The 19,566-nt window shown below is 35.9% G+C and overlaps 1 protein-coding gene and 1 long non-coding RNA gene across 2 annotated transcripts; both read right to left on the bottom strand.

The window, feature by feature from the left end:
• Nucleotides 1-225: 225 nt before the first annotated feature.
• Nucleotides 226-5,696, bottom strand: LOC125254569. The gene is made up of 3 exons (XM_048169226.1): nt 5,521-5,696; nt 1,524-1,612; nt 226-1,438 (listed from the first exon to the last, which is right to left on the bottom strand). The coding sequence occupies exons 2-3, from the start codon at nt 1,568-1,570 to the stop codon at nt 691-693; spliced, it is 795 nt and encodes a 264-aa protein (XP_048025183.1). The 5' UTR covers nt 1,571-1,612; nt 5,521-5,696; the 3' UTR covers nt 226-690.
• A 4,520-nt stretch (nt 5,697-10,216) lies between these two features.
• LOC125254623 lies at nt 10,217-15,468 on the bottom strand. The gene is made up of 3 exons (XR_007181705.1): nt 14,875-15,468; nt 10,982-14,175; nt 10,217-10,766 (listed from the first exon to the last, which is right to left on the bottom strand). It is a non-coding gene; the product is annotated as an uncharacterized LOC125254623 (long non-coding RNA).
• Nucleotides 15,469-19,566: the final 4,098 nt, after the last annotated feature.

The following is a 19,566-nucleotide window of genomic DNA, read 5'->3' as shown; positions in this document are numbered from 1 at the left end:
GTGTGTTATTTATCATATGCATGTAATAAGTAACTGAATATAATGTTTTGTATCTTACTGGATGTTTCACTCTTTCTTCTGACAGCAATACTAGAGAAGGAAAGAGCAGCTGATGGAAGTCTGGTAATTAATTAAAAACTCAACTGGTGTTTTTCACTGAGAACTGAGATGTGTTTTAGTGAACATTTATTCATCCACACAATAGTCATTCAAACATACACCAAGTTGTTTCATACTGTTTTATTATGCTTTAAATTCACTGTAACGTATTTTATATAACTGTTAAAATGTTTGTGCATTACTTTATACATTCAAATCTGATCTTCATCACTTAATAAAATTCAACATGCAGGATACAGAACTACAAAGAACAAAGAATCAAGCTGTTTATTTACATCTATTATTATGATATTAAAGATTATAAACAATACAGCATAATAGAATTTTTTGTCAGCAAACACAGATGAAGCATGCAAATGTAAATCTATTAAAACATTTCCTTGTCACAAAGCACAAAACAAAAGATACGCATTGCATATACTGACTCAAGAGGTTACGGCATTGTTATATTTTAAACAAACATTTAGTCGTGAAGATTTGTGATTATGTGGAAAATTAATTCATTTAATCATGTCTGTGATTATATTTATTTTAAACAGACTATGTTGCAGTATTCTGTCATAGCTTCTATTACAGTGTTGGAGGAAACATTGAGATCCCCTCATCATCATGTAGCAATACATACTCTTTGTTAACGATTTCACCTCGACAGATTTTGATTATTTCTTTGTCCGCATGGATGACAAATCCATACCAAAACAATGGAGAGATGCTTGTGGTAAGGCACTGCTTTGTGAGATAGTGTACACATGCTATCAAACCGTGACATGTGGGCTTCTCTTTCTGCAGCCAGACTTTTTTGTTCAGCAAACCTTCAGCAGTGAAGTTCACAAGCTTTAACCGACACTTTGTTTCCACAGTCGGGCCTGGACTTTGAAATTGGGTGCTGTAGGTGACTGAGAACCTGTTGCATATAACCTGTAAACTTGTCAGACCCTCTTTAGGAACAGCTTCTTGAGCCTGTGTAAAACAGGATTTAAACTCATCTTGGCAAGAGTGATTGAAAAAGTGACTGGCTGTAATGGAATCCTTTAAGACTTTTCCACCATTATATATGTTGTGGATACAGACATTCACAAAGACTTGGTTGTTTTCTGATCTTACAGTAAAGATCACCTGTTTACTGTCACCAATTTGTACACAAGAGTAGTTTCCTTTAACCAACAACTTTGAGTTCTGCTTTAGAGGATGGTATTGAAGGAATCTCTCAGCAAAGTCCAAGTTGGAGAGAAGCGTGTTGTCTGAAATGTTCTTTTCCTTAAGATCATGCATCACAGACATTATGCTTTCCGTGTCAGGTTGAAAACGGGGGTAACATCTTGGAAAAATAAATAATTAAATAAATACACATTTATGAATTTATGTTTAACTTCCTCTTGTCATCATTTTTAGAGTGTACTTACAATGAAGTGTCCATGGAGAGAGTGGAGAGCTTAGCTGGAAGATCCATACTGTCCACAATGAAGATCCACACTCACCCGGAAGATCCACACTGTCATCATATACAGTCATTTATGAGGAACAATTAACAGTCATTATCTCAAAATAAACAGGGTTATCAGAAGTGGAGGGGTCTTTTAACCCTGAAGTGATAAAAATAATCAATCATGTTTATTACATATAGCAGAATGTTTTCCTAAATCTCCCCTCTCATTTATTACCTTCTCAGAAGTACGGAAGAGGATTAGGGCCAAGCAATAATAAAAAAATAAAACCATCTCCAGATTAAAGTTGTTAAATTTTGAGAAAAAACTTGTTAAATTTCGAGAAAAAAGTCGAAATAAAATGTTGAGAATAAAGTCATTAAATTATGAGAAAAAAGTTGTTAAATTATGAGAACAAATTCGTTAAATTATGAGAAAAATGTCGTTAAATTTCGAGAAAAAAGTTGAGATAAAATGTTGAGAATAAAGTCATTAAACTACGAGAAAAAAGTCGTTAGATTACGAGAACAAATTCGTTAAATTATGAGAAAAATTTCGTTAAATTTCGAGAAAAAAGTTGAGATAAAATGTTGAGAATAAAGTCATTAAATTACGAGAAAAAAGTCGTTAAATTACGTGAACAAATTCGTTAAATTATGAGAAAATGTCGTTAAATTTCGAGAAAAAAGTCGAGATAAAATGTTGAGAATAAAGTCATTAAATTACGAGAAAAAAGTCGTTAAATTACGTGAACAAATTCATTAAGTTATGAGAAAATGTCGTTAAATTCGAAGAAAAAGGTTGAGATAAAATGTTGAGAATAAAGTCATTAAATTACGAGAAAAAAGTTAAATTACGAGAACAAATTCATTAAATTATGAGAAAAATGTCGTTAAATTTCGAGAAAAAAGTCGAGATAAAATGTTGAGAATAAAGTCATTAAATTACGAGAACAAATTCATTAAATTATGAGAAAAATGTCGTTAAATTTCGAGAAAAAAGTCGAGATAAAATGTTGAGAATAAAGTCATTAAATTACGAGAACAAATTCGTTAAGTTATGAGAAAAATGTCATAATTTAACGAATTTGTTCTCATAATTTAATGACTTTTTTCTCAAAATTGAACAACTTTAATCTCGAGATGGTTTTATTTTTTTTATTATTGCTTGGCCCTAATCCTCTTCCGTACAGAAGACATTTGAAAATGTATGGTGGACCAAACCTGCAAAACAATAACTAAATAAATACGCAAATTAATATAAGAAATGTAAAAAATACATAAACATAAATAAATATACAAGGAAATTTAAAAAAAACATAAATGAGTATTTATACTGTTATTTCCTTATTTATGCACAATTGTATTTTTTCCTCACTTTTATTTATTTCTACATTTCTTTGTCTGTATGCTAATGAGGCAGACACAAACTTAAGAAAATTATAAATTAAAATTAAGAACTTGACATATATGATGATTCATATTGATTAAAATGCCCCTGGAAAATCATTTTATAAGGGGGAAATACCACCTCTTAATCGAAAGGTTTGTGTCTGCTGCTGTAAGTAGTTAGGCCTACATTAAAAATGCAGTTGGCTCAAAAATCTGAAAAGACAGGACATGTGCTTTTTGAATGGGCATGATGCATCTGTGTAGCTACATATCTACAGCGTGAGATGCGTGTGCGTTTACATGCACTTTTTGTTTGAATAATTCCAATTGATGGCTTGTGATTAATCAGTAGGAGCAGCATCTATGCAAATATGTGTTATATTTTAAGCATTTGAATTGTCACATGTTATGCATGCAAAATTAGGAAATGCAAATTTATGCTACTGTATTGCAGCCGCGTTTCAAACGCATTGATCAATATGCTTGCATAGACTTCAGCGAAATGTGCACTGATTTCTCTCCGCGTTCTGAGCTGGTGTGCGAGTCTCATTGACAATAACCGCAAGCTCTTATCCATTTTACATTATGATTAATAGTGGATAATTTCACGCGCTTCTGTGTCAAAGTAACCTATCTATTATCAGATTTGTTGAAGGAAGCTGCTGTTCATGTGTGCCAAGACACTTTAGAAAACACGACCAGGTAATGTTTTTCGGCCATGTCCGGAATAAAGATAGCCTACAGTTTAAAGCCCCAGGTATACTTCGGCCGTCCGCGTTCGTGCACCGTTCGCATGACGTAATTTTCGTCATGCGGAGGGCTCACGGCCGGCCGCACACCCTGGCTGCGTGCAGGCCAAATTTCGAGACCGCGCGGACAGTCCGCGTGCAACAGCGCATGCGCAAGCAGTATAGAAGAGTCCACTAGGTGACAATGCGCACAGACAGTATTGAGCACAGTGTTCAGCCGTCAAAGAAGAGTGTGAAAAGACTGTTTTAAAAACAACACACTTGAAAAGAGAAAAACACGACAATGGACAGCGAACTTGACGAGCGTTTGTGCGAAGAGATACCCACATTTATACAATTCATGTTTTAAAGAGTACAAAGACGTGTTTAGGGTGGCAAATTCATGGAGGAGGATAAGTAAAATATGGGAAAGGATGCACTTCTCCGATCATGCCCAGTGAATGTCACGTTGATGACATGTCTCAGTGCTGCTCTCCGATGTCTGGTAGAGCATAGAAAAAAACTATACTGCGCATGTGTCGAACGCGGTCATCCGCGCGCATCCATGGTGTAGTATACTTTAAAGTTTCGCGGACGCGACTGCGCGCGCGACGCGACGCGTCCGGGCGCAGAAAGTGAAGTATACCCGGGGCTGATATTAAATGACTTAAACCGTGTTATAAGATTTTGAATAAATTGCTCATCTTGACTAAGTCATTCATTCCCTGTGCGACTTCTTGCAAAGGCGTGTCCAAATCTCATATTGCGTTTAGTCACACCACAACTGTGGCCTCAAAGATCCCGCACTGCCACTCTGAGCTCGACTGCTGAGGTCTGACGTAAAAATCTCATTAGCATACAGACAACGAAATAAAGAAATGTGGAAATAAATAAATGTACAAATTAATAAATGTGGAAAATGGAAATAAATAAATATATACAAATAAATAAATGTGAAAATAAATAAATGCATAGCCTAAATGTGGGGAAAAAACTAAATTATACATAAATATGGAAAAAAAAGTATAAATAGGCCTACTCATTTAATTATTATTTAATTATTATTATTTTTTTTTTACATTTCTTCTTATATGTATTTACGTATTTATTTATTGTTTTTGCAGGTTTGGTCCTTCATAGGTGAGCAGTGCAGTTTACAGAGGTCCGTTTTAAAATTGCAGGTTTACATATAAATATAAGCAGGGTTCTAAATTAACACCTGCCAACCCGCCAAATGCGGGTTAAAATTCATTTTGGCGGGTGTTAATAAAAACTTACTAGCCAGTTTGGCTGGTGATGCATGAGTCTCTCTTCTGTATGTGCGGTCAATCACAAGAAAAGCACGAGCCTCAGCCCATAATAAACCGAAATAAATCCAAATGCTTAATACATGGAACAAAAGGAACAGAGGGTGGCTCAGATTCTGATGGCACTTCTGAAGAAGAAGAAGAGCATCAAATGATAGATAGTCTAGATGAAATGTGTGCACTTTCTGTGCATATTTTGTTGTATGCATTGTACTTTATATGTGTTTTTCATGCCAACAATGTTAATGAAATGATCAAATGCATTCAGTGGCACTCATAATTTCTCTTATTTTCACCGGACAAAAATTTGGCTAGTGGAGATTCTGATTGGCTGGAGATCAAAAAAGTTAATTTAGCACCCTGAATATAAGCCATATTTTTCAGTTTAGAAATAAGTAGGCTATGTGGTTAGTTATAGTTTGACTGAGATAGAATTTTAATCTTCATCAGTGTTATCAGATCTCTTACAGAAAAACTATAGGCTACTTTAAAATACTGTGCGAAACGTTTTGTAGAAAATATCCGGGAAAAGAAAACTGGACAGACTTACCGTCCTGGATCTTTGTCCAATGGTCAAATGAAAGCTAGCTTTTTTGATTTCAGCAAATGTTGTTCTCCAGCACTTCGTTGATGTTTTAGCTCTCAGGCTCTTGCAGGACCACTAAAAATGTCTCGGTAAGTTTCGGTTTCACATAGCGCTTTCTGGCAAAACATAAGTTTCGTTTTCTGAGTCAAGGGAGAGAGGGAAAACAGAAACAGAAGTTTACTCCTTCTGGAATGGAATCCCAAGTCTGCCAAAATTAAAAATAAATAAATACATAAATAAATATAAAAAGAAAAGCAAAAAATAAATAGATAAATAATTATTTATACATTTATTTTCTTATTTATGTATATTTCTTTTTTCCACATTTCTTTTTTGTTTTATTTATTTAAACATTTATTCATTTCGATTTTTATTTATTTATTTGTTTCTTTATTTCTATATTTATTTCCATATTTGTTAATTTCAACATTTATTCCTTTCTACATTTCTTTATTTCTACATTTATCTGTTCCTAGGCAGGGATGGGCAGTATTTCAGATACATGTATTTAAAATACGTATTTGAAATACAAAATACTATTTTGTATTTTGTATTTTAAAGCCTTTGGAAAAAATCAAATGTAATTTGTATTTAAATACATTTAAGATGAGTATTTTTGTAATTTCAAAATACTCAAAATACTTTGAGACAGTCAACCTCTTTATCAGGGTGTTGTTTTCATGCATCAACTAGTTGTGTTTGAAGCATTAACCTTACTGCATGTTAGGGATGGGTGATATCATATGACAATATCGTAGATTCGTAGCGATGATATAAATTATGAATCGATGGAACTTTTTCTAAATCGTTTACATAGATAGGACTTTCCGCTTTCTCTTTAGCTTTGTGCAGTTGAAGCCTTGTTTATACTTTCGCAATTCGCATGGCTCTACGCCATGAACCTGCTTACTGCGCGCGCTCCTCAGTAAACCTACGAGGCTTTTATGCTTGACGTGCTCTCCGTTGTATAAAGTAATTGTTCTCCAAACCACCAAAAAGCAGCGATGAGAGGAAGTAGTTTGCCGAATAATTTGTCAAACACCTCTTATACTATGTCAAACACTCGTCTCGTGAGAAGTTTGTGAATAAATGGATTTCTTCACATGTAAACTGATTAGGTTGTGGGTCATTTTGACGACACATGTGAAAAAGTTTTTTAGTACACTTCTTAAACCCTAACCAAATAATCAAGTTAAAGGGTCATGAAACCCCAAAACACATTTTTTGAGATGTAAACAGATATGTATAGGCTGCACATCATTGAAAACACTAAAGGTACTCATTAATGTTATTCATTAGTGAAAAATAGTTATTTTTGCATTTTTCAGAGCGATTTCTGTCTTCCTGTTTGAAAAGCCGAGTCGGAGCAAAGTCACAAAATCTGACGTCATCGTGTACTTTCGAACATGCTGATATAGACCGTTTCGAGTGATTCTTGACATATATTCATGACATAAAGCTCATTCAATCCAATCACTGCGCTGTAGTATGCATACGATATGAGGAAGTGTCACTTTTCTCACCTCGGTCTTTTGTCATTCAGAGACATATCATTGTTGCTTGTTTCCTCAGTATTACAACACAATGTGTTTTCCTGCGACGCGACCAGAGCAGAGGTTTGTGTGCATGTGGATTGTTTTGCTGTAATCTACCAGCACAAATGGAAATATGTTCGCGTGAGATCGCATTACAGCGGAGAATTCAAATGTCACAAAAGTGCGGCTCATTCACCTCTGCCTGCTCTAGCTGCGTTCAAACACACGAGCCGTAGGCTGTTTCCCTCAGCACAGCAGCACATGAGTGTTGTTTGTATTTTGCTCGCGATGCGGTCAGAACTGGAGTTTGAATACGAACACATGAAAAATACGATTGTTTTTACGATATACAGGCGGAGCGCGCATATGCTCGGTTTCAGCGCGGAGCTCCGCGATGAGTTTAATAACACTAGCCACGTGACACATAGCTCATACAGAATAAAGTATCCGTGTTTAAAGTTTTTATTTCACACGTTCTCCAGCACCAAACATTAACCAGCACAGTGTAGTTATGAACACATATTTCATCAAGTCTTCTTCAAATGAATTATATGTGCAAACTGGACACTGATACAGTGGTGTAGCCTATCTGAACGCGACGACACGATTATTCTAAAAGACTGATTTTGAGACTGCAGTGCTCGTAAACGTAATCAAAGTAGCCTATTATTTTATTAGCCCTATTAAATATTCTTTCGCATTTCTCCCTTGTGCTTGGGAGTTTGTTGACATTTTCTCCGTGCTCATATATTAATATTCATTATTCTGTATAATGAGTGTGTTGTATGTCTCTGTTTCATTGGTTGTTCTCTCCCCTCTTCACTCCCACTTTTTCAGAGCTTTACACGCCCATTTTCACAGACTTTTTGAAACTCAGAGGTGTGAATGACCAGGGTAAAACAGGGGGGTTTCATGACCAGTAAACTTGAAATTGTGACTTGTGACATTAGAACAAATCATATTAATATGATAACATATGTATAACACTAAATTGAACAATACTGTGTTATATATGTTTTTTAATTCATTAATTATTTTATTTCAATTAACGATTGTATTAAACACGACCATTACTTTATTCATTATTTCTGCTATGCAGGCTCATTTTGTAAATGTAATCATTTTAAATTTTACAAACATGGTGCTTTATGAAAATGTAACTGGACACATTTCCAAATTGTGATTGTGTTTACCCATCTATGCAAATGTTTGTTTATGTAGAGACGAAATAATTAGGTTAATCATTGTCTGTCTCCATCAGTTTAGTGTAGTGATTGTGTGCATTTGTGATGACAATGATGAAAGATACACTACACTTTTAGTTTTATTGTTCACCAAAAAAAAGTGCCAAATGATTTCTAATTAAATACATTTTTATTTTAGATAAACTTTATATTTTCTAATTATGTATATAGAAACAAATAAACTTTACATTAAATAAATATAAAAGTTACTATACTACTTGCGTAAAAAAAAAGCATCAAAAGAGTTTGAAATTCAGTTTTTGCTGTGGTATCAAAACTGATATTGATAATTGTGAAACCATGCCATATATTGTTACTGTTAAGTAAAATTAAGATTTTGGTCATATCACCCATCCCTATTCTTTGCTATATAGCAGAAAAGGTTCCCACAGTTTTACTGTTTTTTTTAGTAGTGTTCACCATAAGTAATAGACTACATTGTAACCTTGTCAGAAGTAAGTATATAAATGGCTGTTATTTTGCACTACATAAGTTTATTTGTAATTACCAGCAAGGAAGCAAGCACTTAAGAAAGAGAGAGAGAATGACAGAGAGAGCAGAAATGAGGTAAGTTTCTAAGTAGTTGCACACATCTAAATGCTTTTTGGCATTCAGAATAGGCCCAGATAGATTTCAGCCTAAAATGTATTTTGTGTATTTTCACATTTCACATTTCACATTTTCCCACACAGTATTTTGTATTTGTATTTAAATACATTTTTCCACACAGTATTTTGTATTTGTATTTTAAATACATTTCCATGTATTTACGCCCATCTCTGATCCTAGGGTAATGAGGAGGGCGTGGTTTCCCCTTTTGTGTAGATGCTGATGAAACTGAAAGACTAACACTTGTGTAGGTGTTCGGCTATCTGATTGTTTTGATAGTATTTCTTTTTTTTTTTTTTTTTTTTTTTTTTAGGATATAATTCAGTATGGTACAATTTCTTATTCATTTTTGTATCATGTTTTGAAGAGGATGTAAATTGTCCTGATAGACAGAGACAACTAAAGACTGACAGGAACTAGAACAAAGGAAAAAGAAAACTGAATAGAAACAAACGAAAGTCCATGAAAATGAAACTAAGACAAATATAACAGATTATGTGTTACAGTGTGTGAAAGGCATAGTTCCATTGTGACAACTTACCCCATACAGTCTGACATCATGTCCTGCCATCTGCCACTTTAGGTTTACAGTGTGTGTTAAAGGTACGATTTGTGATATTTTTTTCCGCTAGAGGTCGCTAGAAGTCTATTCAAAACAAAGGCGTAGTTTGATGACGCCAAGTTTTAGAGCGGAAACTTGGGAAATGTGGTCTCCATCTCAACGGACGGTGCAAAAGAATAGGGATTGGAGTCTGGAAGAACTCATGTTCGTGGATGCGATTATTAACGTTACTGTAGTATGAAGCAGAGCAGGACCGTGTGTTGCGGGAGCTGAACGAGGAGCTGGAGCGATTGCGCAACACACACCCCACGAGCAGCGGGACTTTTATTATGACACAGTCGCCGGCGCCGCTTCCGCTTTTCCGGTCATGAGTTTACGGGAGCTGTCCTTGTCGACAGAACCAGCGGCAGATGGTAAACAGTAATTATGTTCCATAAATAAGTAGCACAATCCACCATAAAACGTGCAAGAAGTAAATAAGGAACTGCTTGAAGCAATCTAGTGGTTTGCTGGACGCTAGACACCACTTCCGCATTTGTCCACGGCACTGTTGTCATGTGGTTTCTACGTCAGTAAAGGCGGTAACAAAGGTAACTGACGTCATTGACAGGCGACTGCACTGCCCCGTGTCACTGTTTAGAATGGGAATTTTCTCATGATTTACAAGTAGTTGAAAACATTAGAGATATTGTTTGTAATCAGCTGGACAAAATATATAACACTAGCCTAGTGGTTTTTGGATATTTTACTGCAAAAATTTTACATATTGTACCTTTAACAGTGAAAATGTCCATTAGATTCACTGTAGTCATGATTTAATAGGGTTTGTGTTTATACAGAAATGCATTTTTACCAATAACCACACCCTGAGAAACATAATCTAGAGTATAAAGTGTGACAGATTTAATCACAGCTGTCCGGCTTGAACATGACAGAGAAAGAGAAATACAAGAAATTCATATTTTTCAGGTAAAAACATGATCTCTGTGTGCAAGAGATGAAAAAAAAAAAAAAAAAAACTTCTTTTATATTCATAATCATGTGTATCAATTATTATAAAGTAAACATGAACCAATTCTCAGGAAAATAGAACAGCTGTTATATGATGATGAAACACAACTTGCACTGTTACATGGGGTGAGTTTTCTCAGCATTTATTTAACTTAAACATGAACAATAATGTTTTCAGATGATAATAGCTGAAGTTCTGGAGGGTGAGACGGGCTGCTTGACTCAGTTGTCATGATTTGTTGAACATCTCTGGTGGAAGAAATATGAACACATCATGAAATGAAGAAAAAATAGATGCAGTCAAAACAGATTTTCTACATTTTGTTAATTCAAAAACAAAGTTTTATTGGGGTTAGTTAGAACAACTTTTAACAACACTCAACTCACAGCTGTCTGATATGATTCTACGACATTTTTATCATTTCAATATTTGCTGTTTTTAAAAAAAAATGTGAATGTTTTACCTTGTTTATGGCAGCTCTTGCTTAAATTGTGTCATTGTAGACTACATGTTGTTTTTTCCAATTTAAGATCTTGTATTCCTACTCTCAGATCTTCTATTGCTGCTCTCAGATCTTGTACTGTTGCTCTCAGATCTTCATCTTGACGTCAAACGATTGTTTGGAAAGTCATCACAGAATCTCTGCAATCTTCTCTGATCACCAGAGAGATTCATCACATGTCGAATCCGCTGGTCATCAGCATGTTGAAAAGTCCACTGAGCAAAGATGCCAGTATATCGATCTCTAAGTGTTCTTATCCACCAGCAGTCATTCGTGGGTCTGAAGAGCAGAACACGAAGTTTTCCTTGTCTATAAACTCTGAAGAGGATATCTGGGTTTTCGTTCAGCTGTCGTTCTCTGTGTTGCTTTCTTTCTTCTTCTTTTTTATCATCTTGTCCTTCTTCAATAACCAGCCCTTCATCCATGTCTCTGACCACTGCTATTCCTGTCGCCATTTCTAGTCAGCGCTGGTTTGTGAAGAATTTGAAAGTCCTGTTTAAACCTCCCGTTAACCAGCTCACGCTTATAAACTCTAGTGATTGCGCAAATGTCTCAGGTTACGCATATTGGTTCCCGTCTCTGAATAATCTCATCCACCGGAGTCCATCAGTGGGTCTGAAGAGCAGAACATGCAGACGACCTCATCTGACTCTGAAGAGAAGATCTGGATGTTTCTGTGTCTCTTTTGTTCAGTTTCAGTCATGTTTCCAACATCCAGTCCTTCATACATGTCTCTGACCGCTGACATTTCTGCCTCTTCCTTGATCTTCTTATCACAAGACAAAGTGAAGAAGGCGGGAACTTGTTTTGTTAAAATGAAATTGAATCCACATGTTCATGTTTTCAAGAAGGGGTTGGTCACATGACTCTCAAACTGGACCTCAGTTCTCAGTAAACAAACCTCAAAACACAACGCTCAAAGTGTCCATCAATCAGATCTTGTGTGTATTATAGTCAAATTATATGTCATTTATAAACAACACAAAGACAATGAAGCAGTTTTAGCATAAAAATCCAATGCATTCATTTTACTTTCATTAGATCACATACTTTTTATTCAATTCCAGATTTTTATTCAGTCATTTGATAAATTTATTTATTTTCTAAGGCAACAGACACAAGCTATGCTTTTGAGGCAGTTTGCATGTATTTAAATCAGCAAATGAAACTTCATTAAAATGTTTGAGCTTAAATAATATACTTGTAGCATGTAATTAAAGATTATGGCTTTAAAATGGTGTTTAACACACATGATACACACATTCACAGTGAGGTTAAAAGAAACAACGAGTAAAGGATCTAAATACATATAGTCAGGATTATGTTGTTTCATAGTGTTTGTGTTCATGTTTCCTTTGTTCAGTTCCTATAGTTACTAAGTTCTCCTGTTCATTCACTAATGAATCCCACATGTATCTAGATGAGTAAGCACTTCCTGTTTTGTTCATTCCTTTGTCGTTTCTCATCGTTATTTAAAGTGTTACAAGTTTCTTCTCTCGAGTGTTCTCTGTGATCATTATTATTACAGTGTTTATCTTGGATTAACTGTGTCAGGGAACTTCTTAATATCACCATATACTTTGTGCACATGTTCAAATTCTGCATGTAAAACATTTTTACAGCGTCACTCTTCATTTACATGAATTGTGTCACTCTATCAACAGTTATTTCAAAAGATTAACTTCTATTTCTATTAAAAATAAACTATAAACTATTTCAAAAGTTATTTCATTCATTCAAAAGATTCATTCAGAAAGAAATTTTTACATAATTAATTAATTTAAATTCATACGTATCATAAATATTTTTTAACAGACTAATTTTAGACATTTATAAAGTGACTCATTTATAACAATAAAACTTCTTGTCTGATCCTCTAGTAAATAACATGTTTTGTTTGCTTGTCTAAAGTTTTGTTTTCACAATCGTGCAGGTTGGTGCAAGATGCATTCTGGGATTCCTGGCTGTCTCAAGTCCGCACAAGTCACGGCCAATGAGAATGAGAAACAGCCAATGTTCTTTTTTTATTGGGTTTTTGGTTAAATGGCTGAAATAAGGTCGGTGGTCAATATTCAGCTGTGTGGCAGATTTGATCCCAGCTAAACATGACAGAAAAGACAAATAAAAGATGCAGAAGGACTTCAAGGGTTCCCGTTAACATGATCTCTGTGTGGAAGAGACAAAACAGATAAGCTGCTGTTATATTCCTGATCTCATAACTATTATTTCAGAGTAAACATGAATCAATCAATTCAGAACAGTTGCTTATAGATGAATATGTGCATGTGAATAATAGTGTATATTCATACAGAACTTTTGACCGCATGTTTAGTGTATCTGTTTGCACTTGCATTAGTCTTCTTGAAAGTACTGTACATGACATGAGTTTCTCAGCATTTCATTTATCTTTATGAATATATTATGATCATTAGAAAACTTGTTTCAACATGTATATCTCTGGAACAAACCTTAACCCAGCTCGACTAGAACCAAATGAAAGCTTAAAACAGACACATTCAGTGTCAAAAATATTTGCTACACTTTCATTCATGAATAAAGCAGAGTGTTATTCTACTTTTAAAGTCAGTTTTATGATGGAAGTAACAAACAGATAAATCCAACAAACCACTCATTTTCACACATTTTAACCATTTGTACAATGTAAGAAACATGAATTGCAGTTTTTTACGATTAGTTATGCACAATTTTAAAAACAAGGCTCATTTTGTCAAAACACTACACACAATTCACAGATCCACACACACAAGTAGCAGAACACCTCAGTTGAAAATATTTATTTCTCACCACAGTGTAAAACTATTGAATACATCCATGCATTTCCAAAGGTTACATTTTGCACTGAAAATCAGAACATATTATAAATACAATATAGTACACAAACAAAAACATTTGCGGAGACAAAACAAAAGCATGATTTTAAATGAAAAAAAATAAATAAAAATAAAATAGAAAAAACACCTAAGCATCATCTCTTGGCCTAGCTGGATCTAGCCATAGCACTTCATCCACATCACAGGCGATGTCCTCTCTCGCAAGACAACGAGGGAAGAATCTTCTTAAATAGCAAATCCATCCTTGCACAGACCCTGCATCAGTTAGGTCAGGCCTTCTCCATGGCTTGAATCAGGGATATCCTGAAAAAGTAAATAAATAAACTGTAACATCAGCACACACCGTTTTTTAAGTTCACGACCCCTCCTCTCATTAAAACCTGTGTTCAGTGATAAAGCGCTCTTCATGTGGACTGTGCACGAGCGCCAGAGAGCACAGTTGCATCCCACTGATAACAGCGGCAACACCAACAAACGCTCAGCATGATATCAAAAACAACACATTCTAGTGCCAGATCACCTCTTATTGAACAAACCAATGAAATGAATGCTTTGCTAGTCAACTGGAGATGTTTCATGTGTATTAGGTACATGTCGACCCTGGTGAAAAGTGGTGGGGACGTTTCCCACCTGTCCCACCCACAAATAATAGCATAGGCATTCATCAAAAGTGATGAGATGAGAAAAAAATGTCATAACTTAATTTTTGTTCATGTTTATTTAGCTAAAGTTGAGATGGGTAGCTTGGTTCAGTTTATTGATTTGTTGAATATTTCTGGTGCATGGTGCCAAAATATGTTTTGTTAATTCATGAGTTTTACTGGAGTTAGTTAGAACAACTTTTAAAGTCAGTTTTAACATGGAAGCAACAAACAGTTAAACCAAACTTACAACATTCAACTCACATTTGTCTGATATGACTATGAACAATTTATGAAAATTTTGAACCATTTCTACAACGTTTGCTGTTTTGAAAGAATATAATTGCATTGAGTGTTGTACCTTGTGTTTATGGCAGCACTTCTTTACTTGCGTAGTTGTTGTTTCAAATGTTTGTTTTCTAATTTTAGATCTTTTATTTTTGCTTCCAGCTCTTCTATTGTTGCTCTCAGTTCTTCATCTTCCTCCAAATTGACAAGAGACTTCAAACTATTTTTCGGAAAATTTTTACAGAAATCTTCCAATAAATTCCGTTTACCAGAGAGATTCATCACATGTCGAATCGGCTCGTTCTCAGCATGTTGAAAAGTCCACTGAGAAAAAATGTCAGGATATTCATCTTTAAGTGTTCTTATCCACCAGCTGTCATTCGTGGGTCTGAAGAGCAGAACATGCAGTTTTCCTTTTCTATTAATTCTGAAGAGAACATCTGGGTTTTCGTTCAGCTGTCGTTCTCTGTGTTCCTTTCTTTGTTTTTCTTCATCTTCTTTAGTTTTGTATCTTTTTGTTTTTAAAACAAACTGTTCATACATGTTTTTGACCACTGCTGGTTCTGTTGTTGTTTTTGGTCCTGTTGCCATTTCTAGTCAGCGCTGGTGTGTGAGGATTGTGAAGGTCCTGTTTAAACCTCTTGTTAACCAGCTCACGCTTATAAACCCTAGTGGTTGCGCAAACACATACTTGATTCAGTGCCCAGATCAACACATGTCTCCAGACTGGTTTGGCCATAACTCTGAAACTGTATCCATAAAACAGTGATGATAGAGATACTATAGTACTATTACATATACCAAAGTAGTGAATGATACCCACATTCATCTATCATGGCAACTACAGTAATCCAAAGCACTCCAAAGAGTACTATGGTAATACCATTGTACTTTATAGTATTTTTTCAAACATGTTAACATGTTTCACACAGGTGACACTCTTCTGCATAATGATAACCAAAAAATTCAAAAGCATTACAGAAACTCCTCTAAATGTCCAAGCATAACTGAACATTAAACAGGAAAATAAACTACCAATATCTTTCCTTTTACAGAAAAACTCTCCTACAATCTTAAAAATAAAGGTCCCAAAACGGGCACTGATGCATAGAAGAACCATTTTTGGTTCCCTAAAAAGTGTCTTCTTTTGAACAGTTCTTAATAGAACCTTGTTTTCCTTAATGTGAAGAACATTTAAAACTAGAATGTACATTTCCTGAAGAAAATGTGATTGGTGCTTGCAGTGGCAAAAATCGGTACATGTCTGTACTATGTTCTGATGCAGAGATATACATCTAACAAAATTGTTGCCAGGGTACTCTGTTTGGTTGCTAGGGAGTGGCTTGGCAGCTGCCAATGATGATACTCCAAAGGCTGCTTGACAATATAAACCAACCCCCATGTCTGTACGATGTTCTGATGCAGAGATATACATCTTGAAAAACGGTTGCTAGGGTACTGTTTGGTTGCTAGGGGTGGCTTGGCAGCTGCCAATGATGATACTCCAAAGGCTGCTTGACAATATAAACCAACCCCCATGTCTGTACGATGTTCTGATGCAGAGATATACATCTTGAAAAACGGTTGCTAGGGTACTGTTTGGTTGCTAGGGGTGGCTTGGCAGCTGCCAATGATGATACTCCAAAGGCTGCTTGACAATATAAACCAACCCCCATGTCTGTACGATGTTCTGATGCAGAGATATACATCTTGAAAAACGGTTGCTAGGGTACTGTTTGGTTGCTAGGGGTGGCTTGGCAGCTGCCAATGATGATACTCCAAAGGCTGCTTGACAATATAAACCAACCCCCATGTCTGTACGATGTTCTGATGCAGAGATATACATCTTGAAAAACGGTTGCTAGGGTACTCTGTTTGGTTGCTAGGGAGTGGCTTGTCATCTGCCAGTGATGATACACCAAAGGCTACTTGACAATATAAACCAACCCCCATGTCTGTACGATGTTCTGATGCAGAGATATACATCTTGAAAAACGGTTGCTAGGGTACTGTTTGGTTGCTAGGGGTGGCTTGGCAGCTGCCAATGATGATACTCCAAAGGCTGCTTGGCAATATAAACCAACCCCCATGTCTGAAAGATTTTCTGATGCAGAGATATAGGTCTTGCTAAATGGTTGCTAGGGTACACTGTTTGGTTACTAGGAAGTGGCTTGGCAGCTGCCAATGATGATACAGCAAAGGCTGATTGCCAGTATGAATGATATAAACCAACCCCCATGTCTGAAAGATTTTCTGATGCAGAGATATAGGTCTTGCTAAATGGTTGCTAGGGTACACTGTTTGGTTACTAGGAAGTGGCTTGGCAGCTGCCAATGATGATACAGCAAAGGCTGATTGCCAGTATGAATGATATAAACCAACCCCCATGTCTCTATGATATTCAGATTTGAAGATATCCCTCTATGCTTTGGGTTGCTATGGTGCTCTAAATGGTTGCTAGGGCGTGGCTATGAAGTGTTTAAGGTTAGTCGTGATTGGCCATTTGCTGCCCCAAGTTAAATGAGCCCACCCTCATGTTTCTATGACACTTCTATCCAAAGATATTCCTTTGATCTTTTTCAATGGAAGTCTATGGAACTTGTTGCTATGGTGCGCTATATAGTTGCTAGGGCGTGGCTTGATAGCTTCACAATGATCCAGAGAGACTGATTGGTTGCCTAAGTAAAATGAGCCCTCCCCCTTGTCTCTATGACATTGTGATCCAGAGTTATGTTCAATACAAAATCCCTATGTAATTTCCCATAGTAGGAAAAACACACTGTTTCATGGGCACGGCTTCACCATAGTATGTCTATGGGGCAACTTTGGGCAGCTCTTGCGCCCCAGGGATACAACTTACACCCCATTTTGAGGTATGGTCTGACAGAGCCTGCCAGCCTCTTCAAACGTGGTGACCCACATGTTTCTACGAAATTCTCGTTAGGAGTTATGACTCGTCAAAGTTTGTCGCAATGTTAAGTCAATGGGATTTTTTCGCCTACTTTTTCGCCTGCCGGGTGAACATCGTACACCCGATCGCTTAGAAAAGTCATAGCACACCATTCCCGAATAAACCGCACGATTTGACACCTCATCCGTGGGTCTGTGACAAAAACCGCGGGACGAGTTACGCGCCGAAAAAAAAAAAAAAAAAATGCATCCATCCATAAAAGTATGTGCAAGTCGACTTTGGGGTGACAGTGAGATTGTTGTCAGCTCGTGTAGTGTGTAACCCGCTGTTGTAGATCATTTACATAGTGAGTATGAACACCACACTGAACAAATCCGATTCAAAGAGTCCTATTTTACTGTGTGTCTAGTTAATGAAAATAAATTCAACACCTGACTGTGCCTCCAACTGTAACGCGGTGTGTAGTAACTCAGACGAAGATTAATCACACAAAGTCTTTACTTAGAAATCCAACAGGTTGACACAGATGAAGGCAGTCACAAATACAATCCAGAAACGTATGTGACCCGACAAAGACAAACCAACTGAACTAATATACACAGACAAAATAACTGAAAATGACAAACAGCTGTGATGATTAGTGCAGTGTCCATGGTGACTGATTGTGGTGGGAAAACAGAACAAAGGAGCTCATGTGACTAATGAAAACAAAATAAAAGTCCATGAAAACTAAAACGAACATAACAACTGTGACACCAACTGAGACTGGAATCTGCTATTTCTAAATACTTCAGTGATCTGCTAATTAAAAATGCTTATCAATTGTTTCAGTATTTGTTTTATATTTTTTTCCAGTACTGCTGTTGTTGCAAAAGTACAGGTTTTATCCTATATTTAAAGACTGGAACATTAGGAACATTTCTGACTTGCTGTAAGTATAAATGGGACTATAAATCATTATAAGCATGGTCTTCATAAAAAAGTGTTACCGTTTTGTTTTGTTTTTAATCATTAATCATCATTTTAAATCATTTTTTTTTTTTTTTACAGCCAGGTTTTGATTTGAATGTTTTAAATTGAACCGGCTGTATCAGCCCTGTGGTTTTAAAGGGATAGTTCACCCAAAAATGAAAATTTGATGTTTATCTGCTTACCCCCAGCGCATCCAAGATGTAGGTGACTTTGTTTCTTCAGTAGAACACAAATGATTATTTTTTTTAACTTCAACCGTTGCGTCTGTCAGTCAAATAATGCGTGTCAATGGGAACTCTATCAATAAGAGTCAAAAAAACATGCACAAACAAATCCAAATTAAACCCTGCGGCTTGAGACGACACATTGATGCCCTAAGACACGAAATGAACCAAACAGTATTTATATCATTTTTTACCTCTAAAACACCACTTTGTCCAACTGCGTTCAGCACTCAGTTAGTGAGGTCTGATCACGCTCTGACAACGGCAGTGATGTCTTGTGCATATACTTCAATGAGTGCTAGACATCACTTCCACAATTAAAGCCAACCACCATAATTAAAAAAATATATTATTAGTTAAATAATAATATTCAGCCACTTTTTTTTTGTTGATAGTAATTTCTTCAAGAATGTGGCATATATCAAACATGCAAAGACAGAGCGAGGGTTTAAACTTTTATTAGATTATCCTGTGTATGCGTAGATTTAAGAATAGCCTTATGTAATGCTGTATTATGATTTTTAAATAGTTTTAATAAATCAAGCATCCTTAGAAAACTGTCTAATAATGCGGTTCGTGGATGCTCCTTTTCTGGCATTGACAGCCCTACAAATATCTTTAACATGGTTCAAAACGCAATGCATTGCACATTAAAATA

Source organism: Megalobrama amblycephala, linkage group LG19, assembly GCF_018812025.1.
Source record: "Megalobrama amblycephala isolate DHTTF-2021 linkage group LG19, ASM1881202v1, whole genome shotgun sequence".
NCBI lineage: Eukaryota > Metazoa > Chordata > Actinopteri > Cypriniformes > Xenocyprididae > Megalobrama > Megalobrama amblycephala.
This window is presented reverse-complemented; position numbering and strand designations above follow the sequence as displayed.